Below are 14,744 nucleotides of genomic sequence, written 5' to 3'. Positions count from 1 at the left end.
AACTGGCGGGATCGGTGAGGTGACAGGCTGTGCGAGTACGACGTCAAACGTCCTTCAAACGTTCCCTATCGATTCCCGCGCGCCTATATATTATCGCGACTCACGTCGAAGCATGCTAGTTGCTATCACATCGGCATCGTCGGTGGTGACTGTGCGATATTCGCCGGATCGGTAGCGAGGTTTGTGTGAATGATTCTTCGTTTTTTAGATACATGCACTTTCCGTTTCTTTTCTTTAGTTTTCGCGCGAATACATAGTTGACCTACATTTAGTCAAGTAATTGGACCTTTTTATCGCCTCACGAGAGAAAAAAAATTCAAAATGACATTTTAATAAACTGGGATAAGATGGAGAAAGAGTATTAAAAATTAACTTCACACAATCGTGTTATCTTTGATCTATATAAGGATAAATCTTAGAGGTTATATGCGCGCGACGAATAACGTATAACTTGTCTCACTTTAAATGCAGGAAGTGCAAGTGAGTGCAACTGAATTCGGAATCCACGGAGACGGAGAGAGAAGTCGAGAGAGTGTGGCGAGCTGTCTTTTCCCCGGATCAAACACGCACGCGAAGCGGCCCCGCAAAATGTCAACGGACGACGACGGCGGAACGTGTTGCAATTCGCGACAAAACGGCATCGTTCAACCATTACTGACAGGTAACGTTCTGTAGATCACGATTCCCTTCGCTTGTAATCTCATTTATCATCGCGTTCTAACTAACCTCAATATTGCTTCCTGTTTTGTCATAGCATTTCGTAACAAAGATTGATAAAATAACTTGAGATAAAAAAATACTTCCTCATAAGAAGAGTAATAAATGTGTCATAGATAATTTTCTTAAGTCGCGAGAGCATTTTCTGGCTACCAAGTTACTTAAACGTATTTGAAATTCAACGGAAATAATAAAATTGATTTTACTCTAAAAAAGATCAAAATTTATTTCAAGATTCATTTCAATTTATTTAGTATTTAAAAATTTCATCAAGAATGAAAATAAATATCACACAAATTTTTATAACGAAGACTCGCATTTTTAATATAAAAAAAAATTGTTTATTATATATTAGAAATCAGCATGTTTCACAAATAATTTTTATAACCCTCGCGTATTTAATAATAAATGTTTATATCTTCGATGGATTTGCAGCTGATACGCAAATCGTTCAAAACATCTTATCATGAGAAGTAATGTCAACATCATAGTGATATGAAATATGCAAGTCAAAAGAATCAAATAAATCTCCATATGCGAAATTAGGTTAAATTTTATTTATGACCGCAATCACAAAGAGCATTAGTATGAATGCGTGACGTAAGAGTGTCATATTCGTAAATATGGACTGATGATGTTTACTCGAGCGCGTTTAACATCGAGAGAGAGAGAGAGAGAGAGAGAGAGAGAGAGTGAGAGAGGTTAGATATCTTACAGAAGATCTATTTATTGACACAAGACTATTTAACATGCGACATAAAATTCCTTTATAAGTGCTTATATGTATTACAATATGCACTTCCACAAAATGATTGTGCAATTTTTCTGTCAGCAAAAACACAATGCATATATTATGCAGTTAATATTTAATATGTAAATTACTTTAATTTTACTTTAAGGAGAAACAGCGCAGATCAGCTATATCAAAGAATTAAAATTTTTTATTTTCTTAAATTTTTGTGTTGCTATAAAATTTTCATGTCAAAATTTATAGTTATTATATAAAAAAAGTTAATTTGAGATAAGATAATATTTACAATTTTCAGATTAAATTATATTCTATAGAGTAAATTTTTATTTTAATGCACAAATTTATTATTTTATTCTATAAAAGATTGAAAGTGCTTGTCAAATTCATGAATTTTAAAATGTATTTAATTTATTAACTTTTGACATAGTTGATCTGTTTAATTTTCATGTCAAAATTTATAGTTATTATATAAAAAAAGTTAATTTGAGATAAGATAATATTTACAATTTTCAGATTAAATTATATTCTATAGAGTAAATTTTTATTTTAATGCACAAATTTATTATTTTATTCTATAAAAGATTGAAAGTGCTTGTCAAATGTCAAATTCATGAATTTTAAAATGTATTTAATTTATTAACTTTTGACATAGTTGATCTGTTTAATCCTTACTTCAAGACATCAATTGAAGATTCTATAAAATAGAATAATATGATTTGAATTGTTTAGCTCAAGTAATTGTGTATATAACTTTTTTAATGATAAATTACATTTTGTAAATTCTTTAGTGCTAAAACTATCAAATATTTGAAGTTGTTTTTATATATTTAAAGGAGAAATGATGAGCAGAAAATAAGAGGAATTTACTTTCAGATTTGTATCAAATTACCATGGCATATGCCTATTGGAAGAGTGGCAAAATGAATGACCATGCTGTATTTGATTTATTCTTTCGCAAAAATCCTTTCCAGGGGGAATTCACGATCTTTGCCGGTCTTGAGGAGTGCATAAAGTTTTTGAATAAATTTCATTATTCTCCTAGTGGTACGTATTGACATAACTTACTTGTTACATATTTATTTCTATGAATTATATTAGGTAACTTTATATTACAGATATAAAGTACCTGAAATCGACTATGCCTGCTACAGTAGACCAAAGATTTTTTGATTATTTACAAAGTCTTACTACAAAAGATGTCACGATTTATGCTATAGATGAAGGTTCTGTTGTATTCCCAAGGTGAGTTTAAAATATCTTATCTCTATGCTATTCATAAAAATTTTATCTCTCTCAACAAATCAGAATGTTATATAAAAGATATAATTATCTTTTAATTTAGTATTAAATAATAACTAAAAGAATATTTTAAATAAAATTTTTGATTATATTTTTATTCATATAAGTTTTATTTTTTCTTTTGTACAAATTGATTAAATAGATTAAAATTTTTAAATCTATTCAAAATGATTTAAATTTTTATAGAGTTCCATTAATAAGAGTGGAAGGACCATTGATAATGGTACAGCTTTTAGAAACAACTCTATTAACGTTGGTAAATTATGCGAGTTTAATGGCGACTAATGCGGCGAGGTATCGGATGGTAGCCGGGAAAAATATAACATTACTGGAATTTGGTCTTCGAAGAGCGCAGGGACCCGACGGAGGATTGAGCGCATCTAAATACAGCTATGTTGGTAAATACCTTGTTTATATTCATTTTAGAGCCATGCAAAATCATTTTTGAAATATTTAAATTGATTATTGAAAATTGTTGCATATCTTTATTATTTTAATTATTATGGTTGATAATTGTGAAATATTCCAATGATCAGCTACATCAATCATTTCAAAAATCAATTTATTGAAAAAGCATGAACATATTCAATATTTGATTTCTGATAGAATGAGTAATTATTTCTTGTAACCTATATAAACAATATTCACACATTAGTTTCACGCAAGTTATAGATATGGAAGCAAAGCTTTGAATATCTGCATTCATCATATAATGTACACTGCTAGCCATTAAAATTGCAATACTCTATATATATATATATATATATATATATATATATATATATATAATGTTGTAATTTTAATGGCCAACAGTATATAATGAGTGATGCAGGTGTCTGGTACTACTCCACTGTACACTATACTTAACAATTTTGTGAAAAGTGAAATCAATACATTGTTCCACTCAGTGCCAGTTGATACTGCCTAGGTGATGAGTAACAGTTTAGGAGGTCAAGTTGAATGTATATATGTATGTAAAGTTTATATATATATATATATATATATATATATATATATGTAGACATACATACACTTTATATGATGGAATTAGATAAAACTTAGTTATATATATGTGCAATATAAAAAAATTCAATTTAACTTAATATAACATGCTCTGTTACAGGCGGATTTGATGGGACTAGTAATGTTTTGGCTGGAAAATTGTTCAATGTACCTGTATGTGGTACACATGCACATGCATATGTAACATCCTTTACTAGCATCGATGATCTGCGTGGGAAAGTAAGCATATTTGACAAGAAATCTCTATTATCGATTTAATCAAAATTTTGGCAAATATAGTTAAAAGAAAACAAACTATCTCTCCGTTTCTCTTGTAGACATTGGCGCACAAGCAAACGGGCGTCGTTCTAGATATACTGGAGCTTGCCTGCAAGTATCGCGAGGCTATTGCCGATGATTTAGGAGCTTTAGCTTCACAGGCATCTGATGGAGAATTGGCGGCTTTAATCAGTTATGCCGTCGCTTTCCCGGAAAGATTCGCCGCTCTCGTGGACACATACGATGTTAAAAGGTACGTACTTATATCTCAATCATTTATTTACAACGTTTATATTTTTTCGTTTAAATAAAAAACTCAATGTTGGTTTGTAAATGTATGTAAGTTTTTTGGTCATATATTTTTTATGCATACAAATTGCATCAACTTTATAATCTTTTTTGGTTTTTTTGCATGTGTTATTTTGTTATTTGGATTTATTTGTATGTTAGTGCTTACTATTAATTTATTATCTCTTATTATTTTATTAATTATTGTAGACTATGCATTTGTAATATATATGTGTGTGTGTGTGTATGTGATTATTTTTTTCTGTTTTATATTAATTTGATAATAATTTTGACATTATATTTTTATCATATTTATATTATATAATTATAATATATAATATATTTAATTATATTAAATATATATAATATATATGATATATTTAATTATATTAAATATATTATATATATTACATTTAATTATATTAAATTATTTATTTTATTAGATTTAATATTAGTGTAGAACATAGTATGCCTGAAATTTATTAATTATATAAGTATTTAAATTATACACAAAAATTATACATAAATGTGATATTTTAAGGATAGATTCTTTGATAAATTTAAAGTTAATTATTGAAGAAAAAACTTTTTAAAATATCTCATACATTATAATGTTAAAACATTACATATCACATAAATATATTAATTGCTATTACTATATATGTATATGTATATAGCTTATATTTTATGCGTGGTAGTTTATGCACATATACAGTTTAAACAATTTTTCATATAGACAACATATGTTATAATGCATATAATAGTATATATAATTATGACTTCAAAGCTCAATTTCATTATGACTGTACAAAGTCTCTCTTTTACACAATCTTATTACTCATCTTCCAGATAGATGAATACAAAATAACCGGCATATTTTAAAGTAAATTCATATTTTAATGAGACAGAAGTGTATTCTTTCGTAATTCGATCTCGTTGGTAACTATGTAATTTAGTTTTGTCAGCGCGTCGCGAACAAATATACAATACACATAGCTTAATAATAAGGAGTGTGTTTATAGCATTGAGGCGTCGGCCATGGGGCAGGCACAAGTGGCCAGCCTAAATGTAAAAAATAAACTTCTAATTTACGGGTCCAATACACATGCTCAAAACAGTGTGAGAAACAACCCATTTATATCAGAGTCAACTACGCAACTTCACAAGAATGGCTTTTTAAGACGAGGCGAATTGGGTGAGCTCTATGTGAGGTACGATATTGCTCCTATTGTTTGCCTGTTTTGCAGAATGCAAATTTTTTTTCTGGTTCTTGTCAAATTTACGCTTTATGAGCTATATATATATATTATTTTTTTATGATGCTAAAATTGACATTTTCTGACATAATACTTTAAAGAAATTTAAATCACATTTTTTTAAACAACACAGAGAAAGTTTTATTGAAGTAGCATTTTTATATGTTTTTATAAATCAATTTTCTCTTCTTTCTTTATCTATCTCTTTCTCTTATTTTTTCTTTTGAAGCTTTAAATTTTTTTAAATGTTTTTAACAAAAACAATATTACAATTTAATTCTCTATTTTATTTTTTCAATTAAAGAACAATATTGGAAGAAATGTTTTGTAGAACAGGCAAATTGCAAATTGTACACGTTATCATATTATGTTATTTTCATGACATGCCAATTAGAAATAAAACAATCTTACATTTTTCATTACAATCTAGTTGTTAATCGTTACACACTTGTGATCTTATATAGAGTACCCCTCCCAATTCTGCCGTTTTTCTCTCAATAATTAATATGGGGATATTTACTACACAAATGTTACACAAATTCTGATATATGTATTTTTACCCCTCAAACAATTGGAATTTCAGGAAACTTTAATTCTGAGATATTATATAAAAAGAAATATACTGCATAAAAAAGCGAGTACTTTTTAATCAAACATTAAGTTTAGCATAATATTTTGACTCTATCTCTCTTTTTCTAATACATATAGTATCAGTTAGCTATATTTATCTACATTTGTCAAAATAGTGTACAATTTTTTTCACTAGAGATAGTGATAGTATAATTGATTTAATAATTGATTTAAACATTTAATGCACCTTATTTACATCAATTAATAATAAATGTGTAAATTTAAATTTCTAGCTATTATACATAAGCTTTTATGTATGATATTTTCTGTCTTAAAATTTTCTATTCAAAATTAAATTTAAGAAAGTGATGAGCTGATATAGCAAAAAATACAAGACAATATGATAAAAAAATCTAACAAATTTATTTTTGTAATTTACTTGTCTTGAAAAGAGTATACATATATGTGTAAAAGAATTGTGTTATAAGTATAATAAAAAAATTGTTATAAGTTTAAAAAAGATATATAAATTAAATATAAATTTGTATATTTATCTTTTAAACTTTTTTTAGACAATCTTTTTATATATATATATATATATATATATATATATATATATATATACACATATATATGTGTGTGTGTGTGTGTTATTCTTTTATATAAATTAAACATACACATTTGAACACATTTTTTAACTTCTCAAATTCTTTAACATTTTAACTAAACAAATAAAAAAAACTAGATTGCATTTTTACATATAACTTAATAATAATAAACAATTATACAATAATATAATATACAAAATATTATAATGTACAAAAAGTGTGTGATGTACATAACTAGATTTGTTCTCAACACATTAATCATATTAGAAGCTATATCATACACACACAGTAATATTTCATAAATATATATTTTACAAATAGGAGCGGACTTTTAAATTTCTGTGCGGTAGCGTTAGCTTTGAACGACTTGGGATACAAAGCTATTGGGATCCGGATTGATAGCGGCGATTTAGCGTATCTCAGTAATGTGGCGAGAGATATTTTTGAAAAACTTGCCGTCAAGTATAATATTCCTTGGTTCGCAAAACTAATGATTTGCGCATCGAACGATATCAACGAAGAGACCATAATAAGCTTAAACGAGCAGGTAAAGGTGCGAGTAGAGATTTGCAAAACACGAATAACAATAGATAAATATCGTAATATAGAGATGAATATTTTCTTAGAACCACAAGATCGATTGTTTTGGGATCGGAACACATCTCGTTACATGTCAGAGACAACCAGCATTGGGCTGCGTTTATAAAATGGTAGAGATCAACGATGAGCCGAGAATTAAGCTTAGTCAAGAGGTCGGGAAAGTCACGATACCAGGCAGGAAGGATGCCTATAGATTATATGGCTCGGATGGCTATGCATTGATAGACCTTTTGCAGAAAACGACGGAAGAGCCACCGCAAGTAATGCAGAAAGTTCTTTGCAGACATCCATTTCAACAAACGAAAAGGGCTAACGTTACACCATCTCGAGTAGAACCTTTGCACAAGGTATAATCTGATTAAAATAATAGATTTTTACATTATTATGTAATATGTATCATGATGTATAAATGTAAATCAAAAAATATTATCTATTATTCTGTTTGTCATTTACATTCTTTAGATAATTTGAAATTCTGAAATTTTTTTTCAAGAATTAATCACTATTGTATTTGCTATCATTAATTAATAAGACAATATGAGATACATAGCAAAAATATTTTATAAACAGCTTTATATACATTAGTATATTTTAACAGCTTTATATACATTTATATTATTTGTGCTATCAAGTAGATATCTAATTTATAATAAATAAAAACATATATACAGATATATTGGAAAGATGGCAAACTATGTCAACCATTACAAACATTACAAGAAATTCGCAGCAGAGTACAAGAATCACTTAATACATTGCGTAATGATCATAAAAGGAACTTGAATCCAACACCATATAAGGTAAGAATTAATATTTGATATTTTGGAGAAGCTACTTTCTAAGGATAGATTATCAAATGTATATTTCTTGAAACTCAACCAGACTTAAAATTGTTTGAAATAAAAATCTACCAATTTATTTTAAATTTATATTAGATTTGTGTCTATATATTTTAAAGTTATTTTTAATTTGCATATTATTCTAAAATAAAATATTACTCATTGAAATGCTTATAGAAAATAATTCAATACTTCTTAATATTTGTTACAGGTAGCTGTCAGCGATACTTTATATAGATTTATAGATGAATTATGGTCTCAAAATGCTCCAATTGGAGAACTACGGTGAAGCATACTACTCTTATACAGGAGTATTGTTAAACTAGTCTCTAGCAATTATGAGTGATAATACAGAATCAGAATTTATGGATAAAATAATCATAATAAATCATTCGCTATGAAAAGCAATGATAACGTATCACTGCAATTGAGCATATATATACACATCATGATTTGACATGATGTGCTATAGAATATATCACGAAAAAACGAAGGTCCTAGAAACATATTTTTTACAATTTTCATTGTTGAAAAATTCGAATTATATTATCATCACAATCTATTTTGATAAATTTTTCGCAAATCATAATATAAAATATTTATATAGTTTTACACAATTTATATAGAGCAAATTATTTCGTTACAGAAATCTATATTTATATTTCGTATCGCATACACATACACATGTAAATATTCTTTTTCTTTACCTTAAGAAAAGTACAAAATAATACGTGTGTGTGTGTGTGTAATTTCAGATATGCACAATTCAAGTTTCTGGAATTCTAATGATGAACTTTCGAAAACTAATCTAAAAGAGTATGTATTCATAATTAAAGTATTGCAAAAAATGACAATGTAAGCATAATGATTTAATCATATTTCCTGATTCTAATTTTATTATTATATTGTTCTTTTTCTTTTTTTCTCCTTTTTTTTTGAAGAATTTGTTCTATATTATAACATGCAAATTTCTATTATTGTCTTGTATTTGTAATTGTTATAGACTGCTTTGAAGATATTCTCGTATAAGAGCGATACATTCGATTATTTAACATTGTTATTTACGCAAATGTACAAATAGCGCAAACATGCTAAGTATTGTACATATTTATAATTCTAAATGCATGTATAATATATGTATAAAAGTCTATATTGATAGAAAAAATGCATTAGACGAAAGAAAAATAGAAAAGGAGGAGAATGTATTATACCTCAAATTAACATTTGATATTGACAGTCGGTCACGATAACGTTAAGATTGACAGTCATGAGCAAATTCAAAAACTAATCTTTTATTTTATAAATTCAAATAATGCTCCTAATTATTCCATTATTTGTCTAGAAAAAAGTTTGTTATACTTTTAGCTAAGTATAGTAGTCAGTCTTTAATACATCCTACATTTATATGTGATTAAATAATAGTTCTTCATGATTTATCTTATTTTTATATAGACTTGTTATATATATATATGTATATCCTTTTGTAACGCAATTCGTTTATAGTAATGTAATTGTAAACTATACCAGTGTTTTTATAGTGAGAATAAATAGCATATAACTGTTATACAGCTGTTTGATTATCAGAGATTATCTTATTAAATTTTGTAATTTATTTTATTCTCTGAAAAAATTTTTTATAATATCTAATTTCTATCATTTTTATTTGGAAAAGTACTTCTTGAATATCTTCATTATTAATCAGCATTAAATCAAATGATATAAAAGACAATTCAAGCATTTTATTTATACATTATACTATAATATATTTATATTATATTCATAAATAATATTATATCTTATATTTACAACTATATAGATCTATTTTTTGTAAATTAAAATATTCATCAAAATATGAATATTTGAAAAATGTTTACTCGATATTTTTTACTTATACTTATTCTTTTATTCGATATTTTTAAAATGATACAGAAAATATATTGAGTATTTTTATATAATATATCGATTAACGATAAATATTTATAGATCAAACAGGTTGAATTCCGTAAAGCGCATATGTGCGCATTTACCTATAATATACGTGACGGATACTATAGGTACGTGCGCGCATATGCGTTTTATGGAACTTAGCCATATATATACACTATACATACATATTACACATGCTATAATAGTGTGAACGTAGTAAAACACGCGTTATTAGAAGAAATATGCACATGCATAATAATTTTTAAAAAATTAAATTATGACAATAATTTAGCTGATAGATTAGGGACATCACAATGCCTATTTCGAAGGAGTTTCGACTTGTCAAGTTGAATAGAATTAATAAAAACATGTAAGAATGAATCGTTGAGGTTATAATCAAGGTCAGTAAATGAATATAATCCAGAGTTCTCAAAATTAATGAAAAATTAATGAAATATATTTATTGATAATAATAATTTATAATATTGAATTGCATAATTTATCTTTATATAAAAAAAAATATTTCCTTTCAGCATAAAATAAATCAGGATAAGAATAGTGCATATCAAGAGATATCTGTCTGATAAATTATTTTTACAAAAATATGTATGTACATATAAATATTTTAATAGAAATTTTTTTAATAAAATGAACAAATTCATAAATAACATCAAAAAATTGGATTTATGTATCATGTGTATGTGTGAAAATTAGATTTACAAATCATAAATATAGAGATTTATGTATTTATCGTGAGACATGTCGCAAACGCCGTATATAAAAATTTGTATGAAGATTGTTAAAAAACTATGTCCATTAGTGACATTAATATGCACTATATTTGTTATCGCGATTACTATTCACATCAATCAGAAAATTTCTCCAATTTTTGTCTTTCTCTGTATGCAAGTGTATTTGAATTGGTATTCAATATATAGCATCAGTTACAAATCAAATCCAATGAAAGTTAAAGAAATACAAGATAACTTGTGCAGCGTGATTGCTCAACAGCGTAAGTTTGAGCAACCATTGGCTAATGTGCAGCAGCTACCAGCATACAATACAGCCTACAGATTCTGGCATTGCGAGAGATGTCAGAGTTACATGTGCAAGCCGACGCAGCATTGCACCCTCTGCCGAAAGTGTTTCCACTTCAAGGATCATCACTGCTTCTTCTTAGGTGCTTGTGTATTGCGGCAGAATATGGGCAACTTTATATTATTTTGCTTCTATACTTCATTGACATGTCTGTATTCCCTGTGCGTGCTGGGGCCATACATGTATGAGAACATTAATCACATAGTGAAAAGTGACGCGGATTACTTTAATATATTCCTGAACTTTTGCTTCCCTATCGCCCTAGCAAGACTGCTACATTCCAGGGATAGTTCGAGTATATTTCTAGTCACGACGTTTGATATGTTGATGTCGATTTTGTGCATTTGTCTGGTGCTTGGAATTTGGAAACTGCACAGTTGTTTGTCCGGCAAACAACGTTATGTAAACGTAACAGGGAAGCAGAATTTGAAGGAAATCTTTGGAAGCTATGGTCTATCAAATATTATTTTTCCATATAATGGTCTCATAGGTACAAGAGATATCAATGGCAAATATGAATTAAAGGAAGTATGAAACTAGATGGACAATGGATTAAAATTAAGTCTAATACATATTTTTCTTGTATTATGTACTTATATTGTAATAAATATAATAATATATACAATACATGCATTCATACATATGGTAGAACATAATATTTACGAACGTATCTTATACGGAAGGTTTAAGAAAACGAGAGAATTATTTAATACTAAATCCTAGCATTTGAATACATGTAATCTTCCTAGGAAATATATAATATTGTTTTGCAAATCACAAAATTGATACAATTACTATGATAATAAAAACATAATAACAATCAAGAATATTTTTTAAATTTTAATCGAATATAATTCTTGTATTCCTGTATTGCAAATATAAAATTAACTATTTACAAATTTTTTTCTCTTTTAAATAATTTATAATTTAGTTTATGAAATTCTAAAAAAAAGTAATTTTATGATGGATTTAATCAAACTTATGAGAAAATATCAATATGAAATAATTAAATATTGATTTTACCAATAGAATAATGCAATACATTTGCCCTTTATTTATGCATTTGTTTGTAAATAATTCTAAGTTGCTATAAAAATTGCCTTTATAATTCCGAATGTCGATGATGTTGTGCATTGAAATCATTAGGATGAATAAACAATCCTTCCATTGTCATCCATTGTGTGTGAGGATTATTTGCGGAATATTCACCTACTACTTCGATATGCCCGCTTATTGGAGCACCATAACCCCTGCCACTGACAGCTAAATATCTAAAGATATAATATTAAAGATTAAATAATGCTATATGCTATTTATTCTCACTATGACAATATGTCATGTACATAATTATCCCCCTTGTTGATTTATATTTTCTTTTATTTACATTTAAATTCATAGAATTCATGTATACTTACGTCTCAGTATCAACATGCTTCAACTTAATTATATCATCTCTCTCCCAGAAATCATTATTGCATATTAACATCCAGTTGTCACCAGTATCACCTTCTCCTCTGTGATCTCCGTATGCTGACACTTCCTGCTTTCCACTCAAAGGTGAACTAACAAGATGTGAATGGAGGTTTTTCTTTGTTGAGGTATGTTCCAATCTGATAATCTCTCCGCATTTAATTGGCTTCCTATGAAAAAAATTTCCTCAACTTTGCTCATGTATAAATGTATTATATAGTTGGCAAAAAGTAATACAACTAAAAATTGTGACTTACCCTCGTACACATGGTTTTCCTGACTCTGCTTTTACAAACCAATAAGAATCACCATCTTCTTTGGTATTTATACCTGTTACAGATTGCTGTCCACTGCCGCTTCCATATTTGATATCATGAGAATGTAACCTCACGTTATAATTCACATTCAGTAGTTTCACTACAGAACCGCAAGTTACATGTTGTGTTCCCTTAGCTGCAAATATTTTAATTATTTTTTAATTAATATATTTAAATGGAAATTAAATTTATAGACACTGATATTCAATCAAGTATTAATATTCAATTTTGCACATAGGAAATATTTATTGCAGTTAAGTATATTTAATAATATTAATTATAATATGAATGTGATCAGTTATATCATATGTATAAAAATACATCACACAACAAATCTGTGATAAAATATACATAAAAAAATACAATATACATAATAATAATAATAATAATAATAATAATAATAATAATAATAATAACAGTATAATAATAATAACATAACCCTCCCATAAATATAAACATTTATTGATAATTATAATCTTAAAAATTATAAAGAGTACCTTGAATGCAACTTATGTAAAGTGAAAATATTGTAAAACTTGAAAGTAACAGATTTATAGCATAATTCATCATGATCGTCTCTTGAGAATAACTGACACAAAGAAATTAAATTGAAAAAGCGATGCCGGCGAGATGATATAAGCTCCAGGCTCTTCTCGAATCACAGCTGATCATAACCCCAATAAAGGCGTAGAGACGTGTTAACTTTCTATTGGTCACATTTCACATTCCACGTGTCTTGTGATACACGATGTTTTTTTTCTTAACACATTTCTTATCATAGTTAAATTAAGATGAGAGAAATAAAGGCAATTTAATATTAATATCCGCAATAAAGATATATATTTGAAAAAAAAAGAGAAAAATCTGTTTTCAAAGTTTTTTTTAAATCTAAATTATTTTTATATTTTTTCTTATCAACAATATTTTTATTAACATGTATATTTATAATTTAATACAATTGAAAATTACTTATGCAATAATGTATTGTTAATGAAAGAAAAAAGCAATAAATAAATGTATGAAGTTTAAGTTTTTAAATTTAAAAAATTAATAATTCTTATTTATTAAATTTTCTTAGTTAAAAAATTATACATTGTTAATATTTTTGTAGCATAGAAAATGATAAAATGTGTACAAAATAATTTTTAAAGTGGAAAAGGTAAATATATATAATGCAATACAATTTATATGTAACAAATATATTTTTTATACTACATTGGACCCATATTTATTATTTAAATGCTTTATATACTAATATCTTTCCCCAATTTAACAATTATTAGAATTTATATTTTATAGATATAGACTTTTCTTGGTTTTTTTTACATATAAAGATGGACTATAATTGACATAATTTCTTAAAGTGAAATATGTTAAATTTGTATATTTTATCTCATAGTATATTTAAAAATAAGCATGCACATGAAAGAATTAAGGAAGACATACACATAAATTAATATAAAGAACTTATATTATTCGATATTAATAAATTTTATTATTAGAAAAATGCAATATATAAATTAACTAATTTTTTTCATATAATGTTTTTGTAAAAAATATTTCCTCTCTTACACCTTATCCAATAATTATATCTTAATATTACGTAATATTTTATTTTGCTTTAAAAATTTTATCAAATCAAATAATTGGTATTTGCAAAATTTATCTTGCTTCCAATGATTTAGATACAAGATATTTTAGAGAATAGTGGAATGTGCTTATTT

At 26.8% G+C, this 14,744-nt stretch overlaps 3 protein-coding genes across 6 annotated transcripts; 2 read left to right on the top strand and 1 right to left on the bottom strand.

Moving 5' to 3' along the window:
• LOC105249124 (nicotinate phosphoribosyltransferase) lies at positions 1 to 8,758 on the top strand. Of its 4 annotated transcripts, none has more exons than XM_025409701.1 (12): positions 1 to 179; positions 472 to 661; positions 2,342 to 2,512; positions 2,584 to 2,710; positions 2,954 to 3,165; positions 3,891 to 4,009; positions 4,108 to 4,301; positions 5,359 to 5,547; positions 7,092 to 7,323; positions 7,397 to 7,717; positions 8,042 to 8,170; positions 8,421 to 8,758. In XM_025409701.1, exons 2-12 carry the CDS (start codon positions 589 to 591, stop codon positions 8,496 to 8,498), a joined length of 1,845 nt encoding a protein of 614 aa, XP_025265486.1. In that variant the 5' UTR covers positions 1 to 179; positions 472 to 588; the 3' UTR covers positions 8,499 to 8,758. The 4 variants fall into 4 exon arrangements, with proteins under 4 accessions (XP_025265486.1, XP_011252670.2, XP_025265487.1 ...); XM_011254368.3 differs by having other exon boundaries at positions 7,092 to 7,317; positions 8,421 to 8,757; XM_025409702.1 differs by lacking the exon at positions 5,359 to 5,547.
• Positions 8,759 to 10,187: 1,429 nt separating this feature from the next.
• LOC105249125 (palmitoyltransferase ZDHHC22) lies at positions 10,188 to 11,832 on the top strand. The gene is made up of 2 exons (XM_025409756.1): positions 10,188 to 10,536; positions 10,669 to 11,832. The coding sequence occupies exon 2, from the start codon at positions 10,895 to 10,897 to the stop codon at positions 11,765 to 11,767; it is 873 nt and encodes a 290-aa protein (XP_025265541.1). The 5' UTR covers positions 10,188 to 10,536; positions 10,669 to 10,894; the 3' UTR covers positions 11,768 to 11,832.
• A 353-nt stretch (positions 11,833 to 12,185) lies between these two features.
• Positions 12,186 to 13,724, bottom strand: LOC105249126 (stromal cell-derived factor 2). The gene is made up of 4 exons (XM_011254370.3): positions 13,518 to 13,724; positions 12,961 to 13,156; positions 12,649 to 12,873; positions 12,186 to 12,504 (listed from the first exon to the last, which is right to left on the bottom strand). Exons 1-4 carry the CDS (start codon positions 13,588 to 13,590, stop codon positions 12,336 to 12,338), a joined length of 663 nt encoding a protein of 220 aa, XP_011252672.1. The 5' UTR covers positions 13,591 to 13,724; the 3' UTR covers positions 12,186 to 12,335.
• Positions 13,725 to 14,744: the final 1,020 nt, after the last annotated feature.

This window comes from Camponotus floridanus, unplaced genomic scaffold, assembly GCF_003227725.1.
Source record: "Camponotus floridanus strain SB8 unplaced genomic scaffold, Cflo_v7.5 scaffold28, whole genome shotgun sequence".
In the NCBI taxonomy this organism is placed as follows: domain Eukaryota; kingdom Metazoa; phylum Arthropoda; class Insecta; order Hymenoptera; family Formicidae; genus Camponotus; species Camponotus floridanus.
The sequence above is the reverse complement of the archived record's forward strand: the minus strand, read 5'-3'. Positions and strand labels throughout refer to the sequence as shown.

Excerpts from the sequence above, each read along its gene's own strand:
- LOC105249124 (XM_025409701.1), top strand. The coding sequence starts at position 589 with ATGTCAACGGACGACGACGGCGGAACGTGTTGCAATTCGCGACAAAAC. Across the intron at positions 3,166-3,890 it reads ATCTAAATACAGCTATGTTG|GCGGATTTGATGGGACTAGT; the intron begins GTAAATACCTTG and ends GCTCTGTTACAG. Across the intron at positions 7,324-7,396 it reads GCTTAAACGAGCAGGTAAAG|AACCACAAGATCGATTGTTT; the intron begins GTGCGAGTAGAG and ends ATATTTTCTTAG.
- LOC105249125 (XM_025409756.1), top strand. The coding sequence starts at position 10,895 with ATGTCGCAAACGCCGTATATAAAAATTTGTATGAAGATTGTTAAAAAA.
- LOC105249126 (XM_011254370.3), bottom strand. The coding sequence starts at position 13,590 with ATGATGAATTATGCTATAAATCTGTTACTTTCAAGTTTTACAATATTT. Across the intron at positions 12,874-12,960 it reads GGAAAACCATGTGTACGAGG|GAAGCCAATTAAATGCGGAG; the intron begins GTAAGTCACAAT and ends TTTTTTTCATAG. Across the intron at positions 12,505-12,648 it reads AAGCATGTTGATACTGAGAC|ATATTTAGCTGTCAGTGGCA; the intron begins GTAAGTATACAT and ends TTATATCTTTAG.